The sequence below is a fragment of the Hippichthys cyanospilos genome, chromosome 15 (assembly GCF_059441005.1).
Source record: "Hippichthys cyanospilos isolate Australia breed blue-spotted pipefish chromosome 15, RoL_Hcya_1.0, whole genome shotgun sequence".
Lineage (NCBI taxonomy): Eukaryota > Metazoa > Chordata > Actinopteri > Syngnathiformes > Syngnathidae > Hippichthys > Hippichthys cyanospilos.
In genome coordinates this window covers 8,962,594-8,989,710 of record NC_142383.1, presented here as the reverse complement: position 1 = coordinate 8,989,710, position 27,117 = coordinate 8,962,594, and the positions used below count along the sequence as shown (strand labels likewise).

Sequence of the window (27,117 nt, the reverse complement as noted above, 5' to 3'; positions counted from 1 at the left end):
TTTATTGTTTATTGTTATCATATATGCGTCTGTTTATTGTTTTTCGTTGTAAGTTTATTTAATGATTTTTCATGTTGTATGTTTAATCGTTTATAAAAAGTTTATTTGATTTAGTTTTCCGTTTATAATATTTTATCATTTATTTGTGTCTTTTCACCTTTTTTTTCTCTTCATATGGTAATGTTTTAAGGCAGTAAAAACCCTCGCCAATATACATAATAAACTTTTCTCAAGTGGGCATTAACATTTCTCACATTCCGTCGGTTCAAACACCCTCAAAATTCAAATCTTTGTCGAAGTCAAGCAAAAACAGAACAGAAATGCCGTTGAAAGGCCGCACAAGGTTATCCGTGTTATAGCGAGGGAACTGAGAAATGGACGGTAGTTCTAATTCCACTCTGTACTCGTGAAGTAGCAGTTTTAAAAAGGTTTGGCACGTTCTAGTGTGCAACAATCCACAAGATGGCAGTATGATCAATTCTTTCAGTGATGCTGTAACATTTATATTCAATAAATGGTATTACAATTGTCAGCGTGTCTCTCCTTGTTGGGAACATAAAAAAATATCTATCCATTTTTAAATTTGCCGCTTGTTACTACAGTATACTAAAATTGAGTAATTCGACAAGGCATGTGCGTGTGAATCTGTTTGCATGTTCGTGTGTGCGTGAATGAGTGTGCCTGCATGAGCTAGCCATGTAAGGTCACTTCCTCAGCTTGAGGAGCGGCCTTGGGATAACTGGCACACACACTGCAACACGATAGCCATGAAGTCCACATGAATGAGAGCCATGGAGGGTACCGAAGAGGCCGATAAGAACAGCAAAAGAAAGTGCCTCAAGAAGACTTCATATCGACTGTGTGTGTCAGTCAAGAATGTGAACCATTTTGGCCCACACATACCACTGATAGTGCTTTCACTAGTTCTCAGTGTGGAAATGGTTTCCTCCTTTTTATTTAAAAAAGTAAAATGTGAATTTCATTGATGACTGCTTGGAATTTTTGTAATACAACCAGAACTATATTTGAAGTTGTTCATTTCACAATTTCAAATGGTCTGCTTCTAATAATAAATGTATGGCATATGACACATCTGGTTGTGAATATCCATTCCATTTTAGTTAAGGTTTTAAAAAAAATAAACATGTTTGCTATTTTGCCTGGATTTAATTTCAGTTTGATTCCAAGTGGTTTAAGTTTGGAGTAAATTCTCTGTAATTTATAACATTGATAAATACATCATAATTGAAGTATTCTGGTAAATCTCTGTGGAATGTACTCATTTTATGAGCATTTAACATTTTATTTATCTTTCTACTAACATAGGGTGACCAGATGTCCTGCTTTACCCGGAAAATCCCAATTTTTAGACTTGTGCCTCGACTTCCGACGGAATCTGCCAGGCCCATTTTTTTGTCCCAGTTTTACATTGATGAAGTCCCTGCGTCCTGTAGTTTTTTGTTTTTTTTTCCCCCAGCAATCCAATTGTTTGGGCTAGGTGTATGTCAACTAGATTGATACATAAACATCGAAAAACAAGAACTACTTCCTGCTTCCGTGTCAATGACTCATGGGAAATGAAGTCAGACTATAGGGAGTTTCTTTCGGTGCATTTTCATGTTGTGGTGAATGATTTTTAGTTTTATGAACAAAGTTTTGAAAAAAAAAGTGTGCCCATTCAAAAAATCTATTTCTACTTTAAGAATAAAAAAAAAGTGAGTACTTGTACTTGCTCACACGAATATCTTGCGATGCATTCTATAATCACTCACACAGTAGGAAATCCCAAAAGTCAACAGATAATACTAATTCAATGGATCAAAACAGCAATAATTATTCCATGTGCACATCGTCGGGGATACATGGAAACATTTTATTATTTACTTAACAAATCACAATCAGACCTGCAGGGGATACAAATTTTACTACAATACACTGGCACAACACAAAGATCCTGAAAAAAAGGATCATGGTGAGTGCATTGACCAGCTAAGCGCTGTTGACCCCTAATAATTCTTAGTGAGCACTAGTTTTCATATTTCCTTTAAATATACTTGTCATATTCCAGTTTTTACTGAACATCTCGCCATCATGTACTATTACAACAGCTCAAGTGTGGTGCAGGCTTTCTACTTTCTGCAGTGTATGTGTGACCGTTTTCAGCGTGGCTACATTCTTTGGTATTACAATGTTTCTTGTTGCCTAAAATCTCCATGTGCTGTTCATTGCACATCCTGGAATTATTTAGTGGTTGCTTCTGGATGGATCTTTTCCCAATCTGCTGGCAATCACTGTGTACAAGTAGTTTAAGTCCACATATTTTAATACTCTTTTGAAACCAAGGCATCTACCAATGGAGCGGAAGAGAATTTTCTGCACATCCTGCATGTTTTGACATACAAGTGACCCTGATAATGCTTTCTCTCTCATGCACACACAGTGTGCTCCCCTCCATCCCTTCTGGAGCAGGGCGATGCAGGAGCTGCGGCAGCTCCACTGACGGTTAGCGTGACGAAGATTCACCAAAAGGCAGGAGGAAGGAGGAGGAGGAGGAGGAGGAAAAGGAAGGAAGACAACTCTGTTAAAAAAAGACGGCATCGGTCAGTGGAAGTAGAGCGGGGGGATGGAGATGAGAAGAAGAGCAGAGGGTGTTGCAGCCTTGATGTCGGAGACACCACTGCAGAGCAACGGCACTGCATCGATACGGTGAGTAGACACTTCATCATTCATCCCCATCCATCTCTTTCGCTTCATCTCGCCTCTCCCTGCACGTACTCCTCCATCTCTCGCCCTTCCATTTGACAGGGGTTGTCATGGGAACCGGAGCCCCGTCATGGTGAGGCTGCTCAGTCATGACTGGAGAGGAGACACGGTGTACACTCCTCCCTAGCCTTGCCTCATGTACAATCAGCAAAGTATAATCTGTCATAAGATGTGTCATGTACGTGTCCTTTTCTTGGACATATCTATCTATGGCACAAAGACCATAATACAGTGCTGTGAGTGTGTGTGTGATTGAGGGTGTGTGTAATTTTGCAGGTTCAGCACTGACAATGTACAGGCTGCAGTCTTCCTCCAACATACTTGTGTCAGCACAGCTGCAGGCCGATTCATTCATTACATTTATGCGTGTTTGAAGTCTATGTATTTTTCTCTGTAGTCAGGGATGGAGTTACCATCAGGCAAAAGCAAACGATTGATTGGGGCTACCAAATGTCCTGAAAGATAATATTTTGTCTATAATTATTTTGGTCATGGATGATCCGATAAAGTGATCAGAAATCATGTAATTTTCCACATCATGATATGTCCCCCCCAAAAAAAATATTTAAAAGTTTTACTTGATTTAAACCACTGCTCCACTCGCCATATCAAATGTCTCATGCTGGGTAGTTTACTTAAGAAATGACAATTGGAATGTTCTTTTTTTTCTCTCCTCAATACATTGTTGTTGTATTGTTTAGAGACTTGATGGTGACAGATCTTCAAAATCAGGTGACTCGGACCCAGATTTGGATGCAAAAAAAAAACGTAATTGGAACATTCTTATTTTGATAACTAAATTATATTTTGACATTTGTTGATGACTGAAAATTACATCAGATATGCTCAAGGCCCAGTTTAACAAACAATAACAACTAACCTGTTTTCTGTATTTGATCAAAGTGATGCAAGCTGAGCCATGATTGATTGTTACCTGTGCACATGCAATGTCATTTACAATCAACATTAAGCGACAAAATATGTTTTTAAATATATTCTTTGTACATAAACATATTTTAGTCACCAAAATGACAAAATATCAAGTATTTACCAACAAAAAAATGGCCAAATAAGTAAATTATCCTTTAAATACTCACTTTACAAACACAACTGAATGATAAGACCATACAATTATGTGCAGAGGGTGGAGCAGATCACATTTTCACATAATTAATTTTTAAATAAATAATGCAATATACAATTTTGGAGCTGATCCAACACATGAACGAGGGAGGTTTTGCTCTCACAAGTACTTTTCTAGTTCCATCTGGTGTCATATTAATCGTCATCATGTAACATATGCCGTAGAGTGTTTTGTCATCGAAACAAATAAATAAAGACTTTTTCTAAGGTACCAAAGAATAAAGTACTTCGCAATGAAACACATAAGAGCCCAAAATTAACTTGATCAACAGCTTCTTTCCATTCATGTAATGATATTTATAACAATGACATTCATCAATCTTCCTTTGCACATAAAGAAAAACAATGTTATATAGTATGAAGTTGAAAAGATTAATAGTACTACTTTTTTAAATAACCCACTAAGCACTAATGTTATTTTATATATTTCCTTTTTTTTATGTGGAAGTAAATGGGGAGCAGCTCGGTGGCCTTCCTGTTTGGGGTTTGCATATTCTCCCCGAGCCCGCGTGGGTTCTGTGCCGACACTCCGGCTTCCTCCCTCACTCCAAAAACATGCAAAGCGAGTGTATTGGAGACACTAAACTGTCCCTAGGTGTGACTGGGTGCGTGAATGGATGTTAGTCTCTGTCTGCCCTGCAAACGGCTGGCTATCAGTTCAGGGTGTCACCCGCCTACTGCCCGAAGTCAGCTGGGATAGGCACCAGCAAGCCTGTGACCCTTGTGAGGATAAGCGGCTCTAGAAAATGGATGGATGGGACTAAATGGTACCTGTGAATGGCACCACAGAGTGTTACTGTCTCTTTAAGAATGCAGGTGCATTCTGGGTTGTGTTTACTCCGTTACGTTGTTATGCTAACAGCCTTAAAATGTTGATTATGTTAGCCTCACAGAGGGTTAGTCTCGAAAGAGCCTATCACCCAGATTGAATTCCTCAAGTTTGTCGTAATACTAAAGAAAACCTGGTGGTTATATATTTGCACCATTATAATGGATTTATGTGGTGAGTCTTTCTTTATGTTTTCCCAACATGCAATTTTATTTTTTTAATTTTGCCATTTGGGCTCAACTGTTTGACATCATCAAAAGTAAACGACTTTTTAGGCCCCGACATCAACACGAAATGTATGCCTTTATTCACTCCGTTTCAAAATGTGTTTTTGAAATTGAGAATGTAAAGTGGCCACTGTGATGCTGTAGTAAGTAAGACGAGATGAGTGGGAGATGCTTTGTGGGTGGACTGTATCACGCCATTACCGGATATATTCGTATGGCTGTGACAAGACAGAATCAATAATCCATTATTATTTTTACTTTAATTTTTGCAGTGTTTTTCTGCAGACAGACTTGGGCCACTTTTGCATCGCCACAGTTCATTTAACACTTAGTTTTCATTAACAGCAAAAACTTACAGCATACAGTATAAAAAATGTCCGTGTATTTCTTTTTAAATGTAAATTAGGAAGACTAGTTTAAAATTCCGTTTTTTACTGCATGGGTCCATTAGGGTCAATGGTAGACTAGAGCCTATCCCATCGAAATTGGGCTGTCACTGTTCATTTGTTGCTGAATATACTTATTTCCATTAGGAATTGGTTGGTTGTAATTTGCTGTGCTGTAGAACAGCGTGACATTATATTGAGAGATGTATCTAATGGAAACTTGTCGTACCATACCTACCCAGAGAGACATTTTGGAGTTACAGTGTGACTTTATGGCTGTCAACATTCTCCATACTTAATTGCATAGTACAATTTTACACTGAAATCAATGTTCTGACCTTCATGCAAGCCTCTACTAGCATAACTCCCATTTTACACGCCTGTGGGGATGCAAGTGGCTCACTATCAGATTCTTTCAGCCCTGACCTGCACATTTTAGTGTTGCGTACATTTTAAGCAGATAATTACACAAAACTTCAAATAAATGCTTCCAGATTTGTTTAAACTTCCTGATTGCGTTCCTATGTATACTATGAAAGCAGAAGATGACATGAAGTGGTGTCACATGTAAACAACTTGGCCTCTGTGATGTATAAAATATACATGGGATCAAGCTCTGGCAGCCTCATTAGCAGAAACATAGCTGCTTGAGGTTAAGCATTTACTCACACACATTCAAGCTTGTGCAATTTACTTTATTTGTAGATATTTATTAAGCCCCCCTTTCTTCATTACACTCTGTGCATGTCTTTTTTTTTTCTATTTGTGTGTGTGTGTGCTTGTGTGTGTGTTATTCTGCTTTTGGTTCCACATCTGGAGGCCATTACATCCGAGTCGGGATTGAGGGTGGGCGGAGCTCGGCTGACTCTGCAGTGAGGTCATTGTGTCGTCGTGGCGATGCAGACGAACAATGATACTGTTGTCTCTGGAGGTGGGCAACTATGAAACTGACGCCAGAATGAAGTTTGGTGAGAGGTGGGGGTGAAGCTGGCAGAACTTTCCGAGATGACGAAGAAGGGTGCATGACTGTATCGAAACAGGAGAATATGGTCTGGGGAGTTGAAAAGGTTGTGATGAATAGAAGATGCTTGTTGAGAATGACAGCGTGCGCAGGCCAAACAGACTCATCGTGTTATTGGTGTTAATCCAGGTTGCAGAGAAAAGACAGACTCAAGTCTACGATAGTTGTGCGCTTTCAAGGCAGACTGCTGCACAGCTGTCTATCAGTCTGGTTATGAAACACTAATAGTCTATATGTGCATGTCTCAGGACAGATACAGTTTCATTAGTACCATCACAGCTGCATAACCTTATTTTGTCAAATTGTAAAGCAGATAAGGAGAACATGTTCAAGAAATTAGAATAAAAGGTAAAAGATGTACGGCCAATTTCGCAAAAAATAACATGTTATAGTGGGGGTGTTATCAGTTTTAGCTGAGTTACTTGATGAACATCGGCTCCCAACTGTCACCTAGCAACTACAACACAAGCCCAAAACCACGCGAGATATTTTTACAATGAATTAACCAACATTGTGTGAGCCAACTACTTGAACTGAGTTTTATTGCTTTAATCATTGTGAATACCAGTGTGCTATTGATACTTTGTGTCGGTATTTGTGACTACTCAAGAATTAAGTACTCATATCGCTCTGAAAAAAGTGGTGCTAAACATCCATATTTAGTTTGAAGCGAACTAAACTTTTGTTTTGAAGAATTGTCACTTTCTTCTATAAACTGTTACCGGTTGTAAAGTGACCTGAGTTGAGGTCACTGCCACTAAACAGCCTTCACGTCTCAAATGATTGTTTTCAAGTCAAAGCAAAACATTGGCAGAACGACTGCTTGTATCTAAAAAAAACAAAAAATAAAACATGCAAGTCAGGTCTCTTGTACCTCAAGGCACTGTAATATCTTTACCTTTCTTCATCCCAAGATTCACTGAGAACATTTTTTAAATTTATTGGTCCCTCGAAGCAGCCCAGTACAGGACAGCTACTTTCCAACTGCAGTCATGTTTTGTGTTGTTTTTCCACATTAGCCAAAGTCTGTTGTGTCAGATTGTGTTTGCATGTACAGGGTTAGTGTATATGTGTGTATGTGTGTTACATGCTTCTGTATTCCCCAGTGAGTCTACCGGCACGACGGCTGTTCTTTTCCCTTATAAGGATGTCAGACTCTGGAAGAAGGGAGAGAAAGTAGCAAAAGGAATGAAGGAGGGTTGAAAAGAAAGTGAGAAGAAGCAAATATTGAGGAGGAGACAGGTATAGGCATCTAGGGAGGAAGGATCTAGAAAAACAATGTATGCAATTATTGATAGAGGATGGTCTCAAATGAACAAAATAAAGGAGAACGTCATCTCACCGTTTTAAGGGTCTGATTTTAAAAATGTAATCAAAACTGTGATGCATTCAAAAGTCTTAGTCTTCTGATGTACGTAATCTAATTCAACAATGAGCTATTGTTACAGCGGTTAAATGACATCACTTACACTTTCAGGCTAATACAAGCCTGTCTGGCACTTGGATTTATTGGCAGAGCCATTCACCTAGGAATTGGAGTCCAGATTTGGAGGGCACTAAATGATGTCAGCCTCACAATTACTACTGATGAGGGTGTTGCATCTGGAAATGTTTGTACATGTTATTTTGGAGGCCAAGAATAGTATATTTATCACAAAATTTGGAAAGTACCAACAATGAGTTGGTTGGTTGATTATTAACTGATGTCCCTGATCTATTGATGTGTCATTGAGTTACACAGATGTTTCACTGTATTAAGTCTGGTGTTTCCTTTTAATATGTGTTGTAAAAGAAAAAGGACTTGCACTGTGGTTTTACAATGCAGTTCAATACTGAGATAGGAACAGTACAATTTCATTTTAAAATTAAGGGAAACTTAATTGAAACATGAAGCAACTCATTTGTAGATCTGTCATGTAATATGCTGAGTCCTTTGCAAAAGTTCTATATTGATAAACATTGTCATTAGTTACATGTAACAGTACAAATGCAGTTCCAGAGTTTAATAAAGCTAAAAATGCTAAGTTTTATCCTCAACACACACCACATGGTCATCAAGCTTTCAAACTTGCCCTCTAATCGGCATTGCAGTGCTCATAAAATCTGGAAAACAGACTTATGAAAAGTTCTTTCTCCCAGAGAGCTATTAACGCTTCGGACAACAACAAAAGTATCAATAGTATAAAAGTACAAATATCAATATTGTACATAGTTATTCTATTCTGTTCTGTTCTATTCTATTCTAACAGGAAAATTATTTGTTTCATCTTTCCACTGTTGCAAGCCAAGAGCAATGCCAAGTGATGGCACCCAGATTGATGCAGTTGTATTTTCTATCCTCTCCAACAAGACCTGCATGTCAAAACCACTCAAATAAATAGCAGCAGAAGCTATGCTGTGCACCCTGGATGAAAAAATCAACAGTGGATGATGCTTTACATGCCAAAAGACAGGCGCAAAAGACCTATTGGTCCAGTATCAGAGCCAACAAAAAGTAAAAGTTATGTAAAACAGTATTTCCCCGATATGTTTATTTTTCGTAACCCTTATTTCTAGTCTGGTTCACTCTTGTCTCACCCTGTCGCTTACACTGTTACCACCCTCCCTCTCTCTCAGCTGCTCCTCCCAGCTGTTTAATCACACATGGCTCTTGCCTAAAAAAGAGAGAGGGAGGGAAGCATGGAGCGAATGGGAGGAGAGACAGTGGCCCAAAAGAAAGAGTGGGTGATCTCGACAGAGTGGGAGACTCATGGCCAGTGAATGAGAGATCTTTTCTTACTGTCTACTGTCTGTTGGATTATTCCGGAGGAAGGACTTTGTCCGTGCCCTCTCTGCTCTACCCCTTGACCCTCCATCAGAGTCTCTCACATTTAAGACCCCAATTCTCCCGAGGTCTCACCTCTTGTTCTCCTCTCACCTTCCCCACCTCCCCTCTCCCCTGCTTTCCCCTCTCAGGATGTCGTGTGAGGAGGCTCAGCTCCACAAAGAGAGGCTGCAGGCCTTGGCGGTAAGTCAAAGTGCCTTCAAACTATTTCCGCTCACCTTTTTGTGTTGCCTTGTTCTTCTGTTTGTTTGCCATTGAATGGCTCAAACTCACAGATGGATGTCTCACTTTTCATCTACTTGTCTGCTTTGCACTTTGCCATCTATGAAGCACCTTTGAAGTCCTTCAGGCTCTTTCACTAAGCTACCTCTCATCCGCCGCTACATTCATCCATGTTTCAACTGCTTCAATTTGATGCAATTATTCAGTCTGTAGAACAGAAAACAAGGAAATGGTGTGTGTGTGTTATGTTTGAAGGTTTTAGAAGTGCAAGAACAGCTTTACTTCAAAGTAATAATGACTGGTATGTGTATGTTGTACAATTGCATTTATGATTTTTTTAAATGTTCAAAAAGTCCAGAATGCTTGTGTCCGAAATGGAAACTATGTGCATTATATAGACTCCAATGACAAGTGGATATATAGGTACAATCACACAAATTTGACATTGACATCTGCAGTGACCAGATTTTGATGTGAAGAATCAATCACAGTGGATTTGGAAAAATACACCTTTGTTGTCAGTAACTTGTTTATTAAACCAAAGTAATCTTTGATGTTTACTATCTTGACAATGTTGAGAGTTCATTTTCAAACCAGAGTGGTGAAGGTGATGTCTGAAGCAGAAGCACAGCATGAATTTTATATGAAAACTTTGTCAACCAATGCAAATATTTCTTAACTCTTTCACTGTCATTGATGGCTATAGACATCAAAGATCCCTTTTTACTGGGCTGGCAGCGAATAAGTTAACAAATTCACTGTGATTGAAAGAAAAATAAAACTACCGTTGACATTTGGGCAAGTCTGGCATTGAAGGAATTAAATACATACCATTAGGCATGTCCTAATTAGTTGTTTAGCTAAATTTGAATGGTAGTAGATCAAACATGTAATAATAAAAAAGGCAAAATAATAATTGAAGTTGACTATGCCTCGAAAGGGGTGACAATATTGATTTATTTATTTTTTTTTAAGTTGCTTGATGGAAATGCAACTTTTTTTTTTCTATTGATGTGTTTTGAAGTCAAGGACCAAGGCATCTGGGGAAGTGTTGGGCTGTCTGCTGATAGGGCTTCAGAGCAACAGACAGACCTGGGGTTCTTGCCTGTGACTAAATTTGGCACCAGCAAGAACCAAAGCATACCACACACTCTAAATGAAGCACAGGAACACACACATTCCCATAACATGCAAGTAAGGGGAACAGCAGTAGCAGCGGCTGCTGCAGATAAACTATTTTAGCTGCTTTGAAAAATGGCAGCCATACCAGGCCTCATTTATGTCCACCAGCTTGGCATGTTAGAAAACCAAGTGGAAAGTTCCCATTGGTAGAAAATTTTATACTTGGTGATGCACACAGCCAAGAAAAACAAAATGATTTTGCAAAGCATGCGGATTTTAGTGGCAGCTGTTGTAAACTTTCCCCTACAAAGACTTGTGCCTTGCAGTCATAGTAGAAATATCCTCTTTGAGGTTCTGCTGGATGTGCTAAACTGTGATATAAAGAACATTTTGCCTTTGGATGCTTGTAAATCAGTCTGTCTTCTCCCAAAGTCAGTAACAGCACTAATGGCTCTCAAGCAATCCCAACAGAGGGTTACTATTCCACTGCTGACAATTCTCTAAGGCCGCTAAGCACTCTGTAAGCCTTAAAATTGTGTTAAGCATGGCAGGTCCAATGCAAATACAGGAGCCAATCAAGTGGATGAGGAAAGATAACACAAATAAACTGCAAGCATCCCCCGATGCATACTGGAATTTGAGAAATGCTTAACACAGTAAGTGCATTGAACACTAACGTCAGACTTTATTTTTCCATCTTTTTAAAATAATCAAACGTTTGTTTGACTGAGCATCAGTGCACCCTTATTGAGAGCTGTGTGAGTACTCTGCAGCTGACGAGCCAATGATTACATCAATTATTCATAGTCTTAAAATTTCATTATCGCCCACATCAGTGTATGTTTTCGTCACTTCTTTAGCCAGCTGGAAGACTTATTATAGGGTAAGAGCCAAGCATAGAGACCAGTCACACCTCTTTATTGATCACAAATACAGCCCATAAATCTGTCATTGCATTTATTAAATAGTACACAAAGTTTGTTCCTAAATCCATTATTTTACTAGTGCTAATCCTGATCAGGGTTTCAATTGAGCTGTACACCCTGGGCTGGTCAACAGTGAATTTCAGGGCACATATTACAGGCAGCTAGTCAAACTCACATTCACAATTAAAAGTCGGACCCAGAGAAAACTCAGGAAGGCCTAAGCCAAGATTCAGACCAGTGTGAGGCAAATGCGCTAACCACATGTACCACCTCGCCGCCAAACCCTTGTCATATTTCATCCATTTAAATAGAAAGCCTCCGCGAGGTAGTGGACAGCTGCAAGCATAATGTCCATGTACCACAGAGAGGACCTCATGGTGGCTAACTCATGAATAAAGCAGTGCGCTAATGGTTAGATACGTTTTACTCGTACAGATTCACAATAAATATGACATAGCTGTCAACACTATTATGTCCTTGCGAGCACTTCAAAGGTTTAGTAAGTAAGCCATCTGAACAAGTTAACGCTTCACATTTTGCGCTTGAGGATATTACTAGAAAGTTGGATACAACTATAAAGAAATGAGATGAGAAATGCTAGATTCCTTAGTTTCCATTCCATATCCAGCAAGATGTGAATATTGCATGATGCCACAATCTTCAGTGTTTGGAAATGTTCGTAATGTAGTTAAAACAAGGGCTTAGAGTCCTTGAGTAAGTTGAGTACCTCGATTCTTTCTTCCTCAGGATACTCACTTATTAGTGTATAAATCAGAAAAACAAATCGTTAGAACAGTTGCAGCAATAGTTTTTTGTAGTCAGCTGGGATAGGCGCCAGCAAGCCTGCGACCCTTGTGAGGATAAGCTGCTATATAAAATGGATGTATGAATGACAGTAAACCATACCGAAATCAAAATGAGAAGGCCAACATCAAAATGAACCTTAGTTTAAAATAATGTATGAACACAAAACCCTTGATACACTTTTATAAGTTGTTTCCAGCAGTGTATCTCGGCATCACAGCTTGACTAGTCTTTCCATTGCAACTGTTGCTCCTGACTCCCAATACAAACACCACAACTTGATTCCAAAATAACGTTTCATCGCCTATTCACAGCCCTAACAAATGACTTAATTACGCTGACATTTCCCTTGACATACGGCACTTGTTTACTGGTGGGTCGGGTTCAGTTATAGCTGCGCTTAGCATAAATTAGCCGCACTAGAGTGCTCCATGTGGGCTGGTGTGCAAATGACTGTGCACACTTTGTAACTGACAACCTGACAGTCGCTGTTCCTGCTGATCACTTTTTATCACACCATGCTGACTCAACTCTGCTGTTTCAGTCAGAAAATTCACCTTGTAGACCAAAATTTCTGTGGAGAGATTTGGACCAGGATGAGGAAATTCATGTACTGCTAAGCACAGTTTAAATTTATCAAAAAAATATATATAATCTGATCATCAGAAGTGTATAACAGTTGTTCATTTATAATCAAGTAGAGATTTGTCATTTAGTGTGTACAATTAGATTTCACCAAGGTATTTTTTTTTTTTTTACAATCTGCTGTTTAATTGGAATTGTCCGTTGGATACAGGAATCAAAAATACTCGATAGCCGCAGCCCTAACTATGGTTGACAACTTTCTAGAAGCGACATGCATGTATTACTAAAACTAAATATTAACAATGAAAACATTAATTGTAAAAGACGTGAAATCTAATAACTCACTGAATTCTACACTCTATTTGTAAGAAGGGAATTCTGTCTCATTCAAATAAGCCTCTGCACATGTCTGCTTGTGAGGTGTACCACCATCACGACTAGGGGTGCTAGCCGATGTCTTATTGCGCTCGTTAGGGAAAAACGAAATTTCCATAATATCCCCTTTTTCCAGACCACAGAACCAACTTGTGGGGAACAGTGCCAGAGATTTAGACATGCACTATTTGGATAATACAGACATGCACTTAATGGAAATATGTCTGAATTAGAGCATTGCACACAAACAGTGCCCTAAGCAGTTGGGGGCCCTGCCTTGTCCACAAAATGCAAATTCCGAATACAATCAATCCGTCAGTCTGCTTTCGAAGCACTGCTAACCTTTAACATACTTATGTCATATTTTGGATAACTCTATTTCATAGACATATGTTACACAGAACAAAAAAACATGAAACCAATTTGTATTTAAGTTGTACACTCAGAAAGTTTGTAGGTTAATCAAATATTATGTCAGGCTCATATTTTAGCATGGGTCATAAAGTAATGCAGATGATGCGACGTGTTTGCTCATCAATCTGTTTGCTGTCAAACGCAGATTCGAATTCCCACTGTCTGATAGTGATTACAGCCTATCAGATGCCAACGATGCCGGTTTCTGTGGTTACTAATTGTTCAGATTAAGTTGATGTCATGCTTTTAAGTTCAGGCCTGTAATTGGCATGGCTTAAACATTCAATTATAGTAGTTGAGGGAGTAGAGTCTGGTCAGGGTTTCCTAAAGAACTGATTACATGTGTGGGTCTGTATGTGTTTGGATATGTGTGTGAGTGTGTGTATGTGGTTTGAAGATCAACCAATGAATGGTGAGTGCTACTGCTTTTTAATTAGCTATTGCCCATGGTGCAAGAAGCTGCATGGGAGGTTACACTGCAAATCCACGGCAAATGTGTGAACACGCTGCTGTGTCTGGGACATGTTTACACAAATGACCTCAGCACTTTGGACTTTAAGCTATCCTTAAACATGCCACAATCATTTTTCCTATGTGTACATTTTGGGAGGTATGACGTCTGCAGGCACCGACCGCGAGACAGGAACTGCGGGGGATCAAAGTTTTAGATAAAATAGCCGACCTTTAGAATACTCATATTTACAAGCTTGTAAAAATAATGACGCTTTAACTGCTAAGGCACCCAGGTTCAACCACAGATTGCTCCCAGTCTAAGTAGTGATCGTAACGGATGCTGGACAATTTCTGGATCCACTTAGTGGAGGTCTTACAGCGGGAAGTAAGTGGAACAGAGTGAGACGGAGGGGGATGCACGTGTTGTGATTTGTGACTGGTTTGCACTGGAGGGGCGGAGTAATGTACTGCGTCAGAAGTAGTAAATGGAAATGGGGGCTTTGCTGTCAGCACCAATGTCAGTGCAGTTTCCCTAACAATGGATAAATAGTTAAGGCCTATCCATGAGTCATTTGGATCAATATTGAAATCTTCAGTGTTACTTTTGCATAAAAAAATGTTTACAAATGACAACATTACGTTGGCTCAGTATCATACAATCAATGTATGATACCAAAATATCAGCCTTTAAAAAGATATGCATGAACAATAAGGTCTGGTTTTATTACTCTGAAAATATGAAGAGTGTTTACAATTCAGGTTGTAATACTAACAAATTCGCTGGAGAGTATTTAGTTGGTAAATCAGTGGAAGCAAAAACTGTTATACTTTGATATACACTGTGTATCTCATTGTTTGTCTTATCTCTTGTATCTATCTTTTTAGCATGGAACGAATCAGTGGATTGACGATTCGTTTGATGGAGACAGAATTTTCCTATTTGACTCAAATGTTTTTTATAGCATATTGTTATCAAGGAGGTGTGATCATGTGAGTTTAGGTATGTGAAGTGTTTACGCATGTTTTTGCCAGCAAATAAGCATTATATTAAGCTGATATGTAATCAGTTAGGAAGCTCATATACGTAGGTAGTGAACCATTTTGTTGCTGTTGTTCTTTCGCCATGGTAGCAAGAAGGGGGTTTGAAAACTTGGGCGTTTTACTGAAGATACCTTTGTTCATTAGCTTGGAACTAGCAAGCATAATATGAGCATAATATGATGGATGTAAAGCTTTGTTCTATCGTGAGTGGTTACAAAACCGTATTTATAGTGCATTTTACTGCTTAATTCAAACTTGAATTAAAACCTCTATATTTTTTATTAATGATGTTTTCTGAATGTATACATGTATATTACATATACACAAAGCACTTACTATACTATTTTGGTACCAATTTTTAATATGTATGTACAATTTTGAAGTTTTTGCCTGGGGTTCTAAATGCATTAGCTATTTAACATAGGTTTGGATAGGCCGCCATATGGTGAATTCGCCTTACGAGCCCAACCGCAGAACGAATTAATCTCGTAACACTATACATCACTATAATCTCGTAACACGATACATCAGTTCACCATGTACATTAATTTCATTTTAAATTGATGTATTCAATAGGTGGTTTACTCTTTGAATACTTGGAAATGTAGAACAACACAACTGGCAGTTTGCATTTTTTAGTAGTAGCAGAACATACATGCTAACAAGATGCCCACTTTTTTATGAGTAGTTCATTAATGTGTGTGGGAGTTTGACCGCTTGGGGCAAAGTCACTGAATACGGTACAGGCAATAGAGATAGGGTGAGAGGTTAGTTTGTTGGTAGTAGAGTGTCTCAGGCACGACAGACATGACATGCCATCCAAAATTAGCAGCTGCTGTTTTGGGCCTGCTGAACAGTTGCGTCTATGAATGTGAAAGCCATAGGAGAAATTGGAATAATGGATGATTGGGTCTTGATGTTTTATTATTGATTGATTTAATATTTCTTGTCGTAAGAATTGATCATGAAGAGAATTATACATTTGGATTTGTGGTATTTGCCATCAAGATCCATTTTGGGCTTTGCACTCTTTGGCATTTGGCTCAATGGAAGAAGATCTTTTTTCAGGGAGATGTTTCTTTTAGGTGTGTTGGAATGTCCAGAATGTGAAGCATCTGCGTCCTACCTCTTATGATGTGGGGTACGAATTGATCTCAATTGATGGTTTCTAGAATGTAATATACTAAATACTTTACAGTATAACACAAAATTATTTATTGTTGAATCATCAATGTTTGAATGAGAGATTTGATACCCCTCTAGTGAATGATTAACTATAGAGTGTAAGAGGCAACAATGGAAATCTCGGAAGACCGTGTTTAGACTTTCCTCTTCTTGATTTCTAAAATGGAATTGAAGTTCTGTTGAAGAAATTTCATTTCATTTTTATTTCGCTTTTTTATTCCTTCTGCGTGTTACCAGTAGCGGAACAAGTGGTTATCTGTGTTTTAGAGCCGACTATTAGTTCAAGCCAAGTTTGACTCAGATTGTGGGAAGCTATTAATGTGTCTTGAAGAATGTCAACATATTTTCCCGAGGAGGAGGATGGTGTGCTCTCTGGGGAAAAACCTCTGCAGCTGAGTTACTAGACGTTTCATTTTTCATGGCAGAGGAAATAGGAAACGCAAAATTTGATGTCTCGTCATGTAGTATTTCAAAATTTCAATTGGTTGTCACAAGTCTTGAGATGGTACAGCCCAAATTTGAAGTTAATCAGATGAACAGGTCTAGGACAAGGGGCCAAAAGTATTCCTGTAAATGTCAAAAAATGGGCCAAAATTTAAAGCTCATACATTATTCTGTACATGCTTGGACATTTTTTGTTTGTCTTGGGGTACTACATGTGCCTACCATTTTTCATAGGCCTAAGACAGGAGTGAAATATACCAGAGTTTTTTATTTATATACTTTTTTCCAGCTCTCGGTGACGCTACAGAGCCGTTATGTTTTTGTTGTTTATGAAAACTATAAAATGTAAAATCTTTCACCCGGCACAATGAGTGTGTAAAATTTGATGAGCTTTTGTGCCTGTTTACGTCAGTTCAAACTTTAAAACACAAACTGGCAACCGATCTCTTGAGGAAAATTGGAGAAAAATAATAATTAAATGCATTGGCCCCAAAAGACACTGACTCACCGGGTAGCTGCCCTCTATGCCAGATGGCCAGTCCAGCCCTGCTCAAGTACAACAGAAGCACTACTGGTAATTTTGCTACCAGAAGAACCACAAAAGCAGATTTTTGCCCCTCTTGGAGGTGTTTTTGTGAGCGTATATATGAGAGTTTGTTTTACGTGGTGCAGATTATATTGCATTGTACTGCAGCCAATGTAGACGCAGTGTCAACTTTTCCTACGAGACTACCCTCTCGTGCCCCTCCGCCCCCTTATACCCTCTGTGGCACTTAGTTCCTTTCCATTACATCATGGCCTTTTCTTTCAGCAAACCTGATAAAGCGAAGTTGTTTTCATGCATCGCATTGATTTGCCCTATCTATTGTTTAAAGTTTTGGTCCATCCCTGTTTTATTGGCAAACGAACAAGTGGAGGCAGGAGAGCAAAAAAGTAGTATGTCAGTGGACTAACAAAACATTCAATTTAAGCACAAAATGAAAGGGTGGGAAGAGCAGACTCAGCACTAAATGGTTTTGTGCTAGTCGCTTTGCCAGGTTATAATAGTACTGAACATTTGGATTTTACTCGAGTGTCCCTTTTTTCTTCTTTTCTTTTTTCTTTTTTTCATTTCTTATTGTTTCTTCATTTTTCCCTCTGTTCTTCATGTTCCTTTTTCTTGTTTTTGTCTTTTTTTCTTTTCTTCATCTTCATTTCTCTTTTCTTGTTCTTATTTTCTTTTTCTTTGTTGATTTTCCTTCTTCCTAATTTATTTTTTGATTCTTCTCTGTTTGATTCTTTATTTTCTTCATCTGATTCATTTTTCATATTTCCTTTTTCCTCTGCTTTTTTTCTACTTTTCTTCATTTTTCACTTTTTCTCTGTCCTTTTTGTTTTAAATATTTTTCTTTTCTGTTTTCTTTATCTGCAATTCATTGTTTGTTCACCTTGTTTCCTTCTTTTTCTTCTTTTCCTGATTGTCTTTTTCTTCATGTCTTTATCTTTTTCTTCATCTTCTTTTTTCTTTACCTACTTTTCTTTTGTCCTTTTCTCATTCTTCTGTTTTTCTTCTAATATTATTGTATTAGTCTTCGCTTCTTGTCATCTTTACACTGTGTTATTTTTATTATTATTAGTAGTAGTATTAGTAATAGTAGTAGTAGCAGTTGTAGTAGTAGTAGTAGTAGTAGTGTTACGCACCAACTTTTTTTCTTTCCATAGAAGTTATTCTCCCGTTGGTTTTTACTCCAGAAATGTCTATGAAAGGCCTTAACATTCATGTACATTTGGGGGATTTTCTGTGGTTATTTAAAGCAAACAGGAAATGTGTGAGTGTGAAAGAGATGTCCACAAACTCCCATGCCCTTCTACTCCTGGCTGGGCTAGGCCATCTTGTTTACATTCCCACGTATTTTCATCGACAGCTACTTCACATTGCCTTCATCTTCTCCTTTTTTTTTCTCACTTTGTTCTCGTTTATGTCCATTTGTGCCCAGGACATTTTCCCCAATTTAAGGTCAACCTCTGGTTTCTCTTTTTAGAGGACTGAATTGCCTTATTCATCTTGAGATAACAGGTGAATCCTTAGACTTTGCCCTCCAGTACTTCACTTCCATCCTGCAACATTTTTCACACTGTTCTTTAGAATGCGTCATTGTTTCCATTTGCTTAAGTATTTAAACTTCTCTCTGGAGCATTGACAATTACTGTACTAACAACTTTGGCAAAAGGGTTCTGAGGCTGCAGGTATTAATCCAATTTCCAGCTTTCCTGTGTGAGGTTTGCATGTTATTTTATGTGTTGTCTTTAGTACCCAGAATTCCTTCCAGATTCTAAAAACATGCTTTTTAGCTTTGTTGAAGGCCCTAAACTTTCCTTAGGTGATAATAGGCTGTATAACTATTCTATATTTGCGATTTGCTGATAATGTGGATCCAGCTTTTTACACAAAGTCAGTTGGAATGTCTGCTCTAGCTCAGCAACAAACCCTAGGCAGTATAGAAGATGGATGGATGAATGTAACAATTGTGGGTGTTCAATAATGTCTGTTGTGTGTCACACAGGACAAGCGAAGACGTCAAACTGAGATTGAAGACAAGAGAAGTCAGCTCGATGACTTGGTTTTGCAGCTCCAACATCTCAAGGTTGGTGTGTGTGTTTTTTTATTTGTTTATTTGACCCAACCATCCTGTACTCAATTCACACAAATTGTTTATAATATCTCATTGCGTATTACAGTCATGCTATAAAAGTCAGTGTCAGTATACACATAACATCAAAAATTGCTACATTTTTGAATAACTATTCAAACAAGTTCCAGTTAATTGCAGTAACGAGATGCCTAACAGATTATTAGTTTTAAAAGTAGAGCGATAGGGAACAATTTAAATAAAAAAAAAACTTAAATGTCTTCACACTAATGAACAAAACTTCAAATACCATTAGACAAATCATATAGAGAAAAATAATTATGTTGTGAATGTCAACCATATCACCATTTACTGGTTATTGAACTTATTTAGAATATATATCACACCGACTGTCAAGATTAAGTACATCAACCTGCATTATGAGATCATAAATTTTACAAAGTTTAGACTCCACCACTGTAAATTATTTTACAATTGCTGCTGAGATTTAGAATGTGTGGGAAAATGGCTGTGAGTTCCTGTTTAGCTAAATATATCCAGCCAGTGCAAATAAAATACATTCCTTCTCTAATTAAAGGCCTTTACATACTTGGCTAAAAGAGGCCTTTATTAGTGATTTTGATTTCTGACTACTGGTACTTTGCATCTTTAAACACCCACTAATGGAAACAATGACAGAAGACTGTTGATTGAAGTCATGCACACCTTATGTTTCTGGTCGTTAAAGTGTCGTGTTTGACGTAATGAGTCCTTCATGCTGGGGTGCATGCACCCAGTGTTTTTCTACAAGAACTTAATATTAACTTATTCACTATCATTGACAGCCGTAGACCTCAGAGAATCATTTTGACTTGGCCAGCAGTGAAAATGTCATAAAGATATTGGATCAAATTTTAAGCACTGTATTAAGTTCATAACTGGAGTGCTTTCCAGCAGCATGAACATTATACATAAGCACAAAACCACCACAAGGAGATCCCAAGAGAATCCTTGCCACACAAACTATACAAACACAACTCCATTATGTTTTGCCATCACCTAAATAATTTAAAAGTATTGAGATTCCCCCCATTACTAACATCAATTTAAACAGTATTTTCAGAAGCACAAAAGATGTTGATTTTCTACTTGCTTTATTGCCAGTATTTCCAAGTCAAAATTTGACGACATCTGGTACATAAAGGCACAGCTGCAAGATTTATGAACGAGTAGTCTCTAATGCATAAGCTTAAAAATGTAAAGTCATAGCATGCGCCAGTAAAATGATACTTTTGAACCAATTGATGAATTAATCAATAGTGTTGTGAAAAAAACCTTGCTATATGGAGCGTAACTCTCCCTTCTTGAGTCAGCACACTGCTGTGTTTACTTTTCATGCATACACCACCAGCCGACTTGATTTAATCAGCATCTGGTCACACGGTCCCATTAAATGGCCATTACATCTGAGTGCCACGCGGCCAAGCAGCAAGAAGCGGGCTTTGTAGTATGCCCTCCAGGGGCCTTGTGCCCCGAGAAAAGAAAACGAGACAGGAACTCAGTGATTTGATCAGGACAGCTGGGCCTCTAAGATTGGATGCTTTGGTCTAAAAGCGAATATGTGGTGTTTTGTAGGGTTGCAGCTATTGACTATTTTTGGTGTTTGGATGTCCTCCGAGAGTTGTAATTGAATATTCAGTATCTGGATGAAAATAAAAATAAATACCTTTGCTTGGTAAAAATCAATTGTGAACACAGAAGACCAAAAAAACATTTCAACATATTTATAAATTTTTGATGATTAACATTTTTTTTCCTTCCTTGCATTTAAACTGTGCTAAGCAGAACACCACTTTCATCCTTATAAACATTCAATTACATTTTGGTCTCAGGAACACATTTGCTCAAAAGGCACATTTGAGTTTGCATGGTTTGTTCAAGTAGGTACCCCAACTATGTCAGGCTCTCAGCATCAAAGTGTACAGTCCTTTACGTTTATCACGCCAAACTGTATAGAGCATGTGAGCACTGCTAGCTAGATGCTAATTCATGCTAGACACAGCTATAACTGAGCCCAAGCTACCGGGAAACACTGGCAATAGGTCCCATATGTCTGTGCTAAATTAAGTCATTTGTTAGCACCCTGAATTGGGGATTGAATGTAATTTTGGAACAATGGTGTGTTGTTTTTATCTGGAGTCGGCAGTTGCAGTAGTAAAACTAGTCTAGCTGTTGCGCTCCAACACGCTGCTGCAAACAACTTCAAAATAAAAGTGTATCAAGGCATTGGTGTCCATATTCTATTCATCCATCCTTGTCCTCATTTAATAAATTAAAGTATATTTTGAAGTTGGCTTTCTCTTTGTGTTTATTGCCATTTTCCACAGTGTTTAAACAATCTTATCTGTACAGTTACATTCTTTGTTTACCGTCTATACAAATGACATAAAATAAGCTCCCAAATCAAAGCTTTCACAATTGGTGTTGCAATTAGCTTTACAGGTTGTTTCTGAAATGTACCTTATTTTATATGTGACTATCCAGGGCAAGAAAAACAAAACCCAAGCTTTTTTTTTTTTTTTAACTGCGGTACTCAAATTATTAAAGGACACATTTCAACCCCAGCATATTGCATTGCAATTGTCTGGTGAATCACAGAGGAAATAACAGCTGTTCCCGTATTTCATCCGACATTGTGGGGTACGTTTTGCAGCGGTTACAACACGGCACATGTTGGCAACTATTTTTCAGATGTGAAATTTAGTGATCAATAAATCGTGTCCACTGTTAAAATGACTCTTTGACGTCTTTATCTGTCAATGGCCGTGAATGAGTTAACATGCATGGTTTTGGAAATTGTTTGTATCCAGCAAACAAACAAGCACCAGGTCGAAAAGCTCGAGCTTCGATTCAAATGCTGATTCTTTTGGTTGTGAGGTTTTTAAATGGAAAACAGGACAATTTTTTTAAATGGATTTTAACATACACTGGTATAATGTGATAGCAAAAGGCAACAGTCATTTAATTAAAATTATGTGAACAGCACACACACAACAAATGTGATGAATGTGAGGTTTGCATGGTTTTGGAAGGGAACTAACCACACAAGCACATTCACACGCACACACACAACCAACAAAATCAGCTGTCACAATCTGACAACAGGTGGCATAACACGGTGGACTCATTTCTACATTGTGTGAATGTGTTTGTACAGCCATTGTCATACATTTGACATTGTCATTTCTAACATTTGGAGACAGGCAACTCATTGTGGGACAATAAACTTGAATAGTTGAGGCATGGTTTTCATGGTGAACTTTTTTTGTGGGAACAACACAGAGACCAAGACAATTTAGTTGAAGAGGCAAGTAAACAACATTAGCTTTTATGATTTCAACATTAACAGACCAAACTCATTTACTACCTTTTGCCCATCTGCTTCATATTTCTTTGATGTTGCTGAATTGCTGATATGACTTCCAACTGTTCTTATCAGTGAGGGTTGGCTAGGCTATATTTAGGAACATGCTCACCTGCGTTACCTCTGTTTGCAGTCCAAAGCCATGCGGGAGCGATGGCTGCTCCAGGGAATGGCAGCAGAACAAGAAGAGGCAAGGCGGAAACAGCTGGAACTGGATGAGGAGCACGGGAGAAGGCTAGAAGACATGATACAAAGGTATTGCTGTCTTTATTATTTGAAATATTTAATTGCGTTACATTTCTACACTGTCTGCTAGAGATAATCGGCGGATATTTGGATTCTTTAACGTCATATTGCAGTGCATCAACCCTTAACAAATTGGGCAACGTGCGTCACTTTGATTACATCAGCCGCATTTGAAGTGTCAACTATGGTCTTAAAATAGAGCTCTAATTTTGTAACGCTACATGTGGCACATCACAAACATTCTCCACTTACTAAAATGCATAATGAAATGTGAGCACTGTATAGTAAGTTTAGAGAATAGCTCGTATTTTATTAAAGTATTTCAGGACCAGCTCTTAAAAGAAGCCAAAAAGGGTGATGGACAAACAACAATAGCATAAGAGTGGCATGCATGTCTAAACAGTAACATGTTGCAAGAGAGACAAGTGAAAGGGGGATGTAATTGACAATTTAGTGAGGTGTTGAGAAGACTGAACGAAGTGGAGCGAGTGATGCAATGGTGTGTGCACTTCCTGCGTTTATGTCTTCGGGAGAAGCAACCCGAATCCCATCAAGCATTAATGTGGAGTCGTTACTTATTTCCAGAAGTCTGTGCATGAAATCACAGGCGCTATGACAAAGTGCCAGGTTTTGTCATCATGACACTTTGCTGTGGTGCGTAGCTTATGTGGATACGACCACACCTTTTCTTTATATAACAGTTAAGGAAGAGGAACTAAATCCATGATGAGTAATTCGACCAAAACTAACTTTTGTGCAGCTTGTGGGGCTCAGCAGCTAATTTTCTTGAGTGGTTGGCTTTCAATTACTGGATTTGCTTTGATCTAGCTTGGTGGCGTACATGAGCTTTGCTTTCACATTAAATGTGTGGAAATAACCAGGGATACCAAATTTTCTTAATCTCTAATTTAATGCTATGTGTATGTAGATTACCTCCATTTTTTATGCATCAGGCTTTGTGCTTGAGTTGTTGAGGATGGGAAAACAAATGTCAATCACATCCGTAATTGCGCGCTTGGTTAGCTGTGATTGTGTTTTGACATAGGCTGATTGACTCTTGTTGTGAGTGCAGGGAACATGTTACAGGGCAGAAGAGAGACTTGAACATGGAGGAGCATGTGAGAGCTGTCAGTCGAGAAATGGTAGAATGTGAATGCATTCATTGCTAACAATGTCAACAAAGATGCTAACAGTGAGCCGTAGCAATGTTGTTGTATATCAATCATTTCATCTGCCACAATAACATAATGCATGTAAATCTAAAAACAAGTATTATTTGGTTATAAACTCCATTTTTACTGCCCTTGGGATCTGTGCAGGGTGTATGCTGCCACTCTGTGGTCTTCAGGGTTAAGCTCCAGTATACCCGTGACCCCGTAGCGGTGGACAATTGTAATTTTGTATGACATAACTATAATACATAATATAAATTAATGTAAAACACAAATCTTCCAGACAATAAATCAGCCTAAATTCAGTGTGAATAATTGATCGTGCTTGAGATATGGGTGTGATAACACACTCTGCACATTTCCTCATCCATAATGTATACATGAAAGAGGTTTTGTTAACCACCAGAAACTGTAGCTTATCATCAGTACTAAAAAAACGGAAACGTCACTTGTGGCCACAGGCGCCAGGATAACATAGGCACTAAAAGTTAAAATAGCAAAAGTGAATGGTCAAAGCACTGTGGAGCAGATTGTCGCTTCACTTTAGCTGAATAGACTTGTTGTCCGACACATTTTGTTTCTCAATGAGGAGATATTTGACTTGTGGTTTGTTGACCTTAATTATGAAAAGCTCAAAGAAAGAAAGAAAGTATAGATTGTGTGTTTAGAAACTGTGCTAACTCCTTGATGAAAGAGGGCTGTTTAAAAACAAAGGGAAAAAAAAGTCTAGTCATAGTCCAAGTTTGCACAATTGTGCACATTTTCCTGACCCTCAAGTAGCTAATATAGAGTTTAAGGATAAGATTATGTTCAACCAAGTATGTTGTAAACTAGGGCGGGGAACAAGAAAACCCAGAAAATAAAATCCACATATTTACTGTAATGTAAATCATAGCACATAATGTATGTAACCAATTACTCTTTACTAATCTCGGGAATTCTTTTAGTGCCGCGATACTTTGTGGCTGTATATCCTCCTTGAGACACACCAGTATTCTCAAGGCAACAAAGAGCTCTTGTTTGTAATCGATAGCCACAATTATAATGAACTAAAACAAACATGTTGCCAGAATCTGTGAGATAGCAAAACCAAAATGTTGGGATGGCATTTCCAGTTCTCGATTCCCACATATCTGATACCCTCAGAAACCACTACAGATTGGAAATTGGATGGACTGAGTGCAAGGAATAAGATATGACTACTTACAAATCCTTTCCCTTGTAAACATTTCCAAATTAGGCCTCACCACTCTGTCACTAAATGCACAGAAGCCCCGGAGTCATTCTCTCCCCTCTTCTTTTTTACAACTGTTCAACTTGTAAATGACACTTTTATAATAGAAAGTGACCAAGATAGGGCCAATGACTTTTTATGAGCTCTTGTCCCTTTTCACGGCCTGCTGAACATAAAAAGCAAGAAAAAAAGACTGTCAAGGTGTTACTTAGTTTGGAACATCTGAATACCATAAAACCAGAAGGAAACCAAAAAGAAGTAAACTTTATATTTTTCACTGAAAGATGCAAACCAAATATTTCAAACATCATTATGAAAAATAAACATATAGACTGGACAACAAGTGCATTTTGTGTGTGAAGGTAATCCTTAAACTAGGTCTAACATAAAGCAAGAAGAACAAGCATGATCTTTGTACTTTATACCTAGAGAAATGACTCCCCTGGCTCACCCCTCAAAAAAGGTCCAAGAATTTTTGGTCATAAACCAACTGGGGAAGCATACAAAGCATCAGGGTGGTGAAGAAAGAGGAGTCATTGTGTGCAGCATGGGACGCTCACACTGCCTGAAGGACAAACATGAGTGGAGTTGAGCGAGTGTGGCAGTGGGAGTTTTACAAATATCCCTATCATTACATGGCCAAGCTAAGCAAACAAGTGAGCGAGGAACACAGCGTAAAAGGCCTTTTCACAATGTGCCACTGACCTGACATGTACCCACACTGTGCTACTTTTAGACTGTTATACACATTTTATAAGAGCCGAATGCTTTATTTGTCCAGGAAAATGCTGGACATTTTACGTATTGTATTTGTATCGACCATCTACAACATTATTGCACAATGTGTCTGATTTATTAAACTTTGGAAATTTTATATGTGGCTAGAAATATGTTATTCTTGAAGTCTAGAAAAAAAGATCCTGTTTTACTTATGGCTCATCTGCCAGAAAAGTGTCAGTAATACCAATGCTCATCTGTATGGAGTTTAACAAAAAGGCATACAATGTTTTGCAAAGAAGACAAATTACACAATTAAGTTGTCATAATTGAATCTTTTTAAAATCGATTCTCCCCAGGGGTATCTTTTTCCTTTGCCGCTGTATGTCTGCAAGAAAGGTCTATATAGAAAATGGTGGCACAAACATGGAGCTCCCAGGTGGATATTTCAAATCGGCCTATTTTCACAGTCGACTTGGTTGACTTTTGTCCCAGCCTTAAACACGATTTTATCAAAAAAAATCCTTTAAGTTTCAAATGATTTGCTCTTAACTTGAAAAAAAGTAGTTCCCGTCACGTCATTAAATGTTTGCTGAAATCTGCAGAAACCTTCTCAAGAACCTTCTGAAGTCTATTTTATAATCGCTGCTTTACACTGTCAAATATTCTGCCTTTTCAAAGATTATCACGCTTATTTTTGATTAACACTGGCAGAAAGAAATCAATTTAAAAATAGATCTGTTGTGTGTGTTTGTACTTTTCGTTGATTTAAAAATTTACTGCAACATACTGACAGCTGAAAAACTTTAGACACATCTGATAATGATTTTCCTTTTTTATGTTTATGTCATTCAAATGTTTCATCCAATCCTGCAGACACATGGAAATAGATGTTTTATTTAATCTGACCATACACCGAGTCATTTAACAGAATAAAGGACCATTTAGCTT

General features: G+C 38.1%; 1 protein-coding gene across 6 annotated transcripts in view; it reads left to right on the top strand.

The window, feature by feature from the left end:
* Window positions 1-2,581: 2,581 nt before the first annotated feature.
* The window catches only part of palm2akap2 (PALM2 and AKAP2 fusion), a 70,980-nt gene continuing 46,444 nt past the window's right edge, over window positions 2,582-27,117 (top strand). For 2 of the 6 annotated variants that reach the window (XM_088435017.1, XM_088435016.1), the window contains exons 1-4: window positions 2,582-2,706; window positions 9,325-9,376; window positions 19,308-19,388; window positions 22,931-23,052. In XM_088435017.1, the coding sequence (XP_088291143.1) occupies window positions 2,624-2,706; window positions 9,325-9,376; window positions 19,308-19,388; window positions 22,931-23,052 (338 nt within the window). In that variant the 5' untranslated portion in view covers window positions 2,582-2,623. Of the gene's footprint in view, window positions 2,707-4,790; window positions 4,910-9,310; window positions 9,377-19,307; window positions 19,389-22,930; window positions 23,053-27,117 lie in introns of those variants that run through there. The other 4 variants (XM_088435021.1, XM_088435018.1, XM_088435019.1 and 1 more) reach the window with 4 other exon arrangements.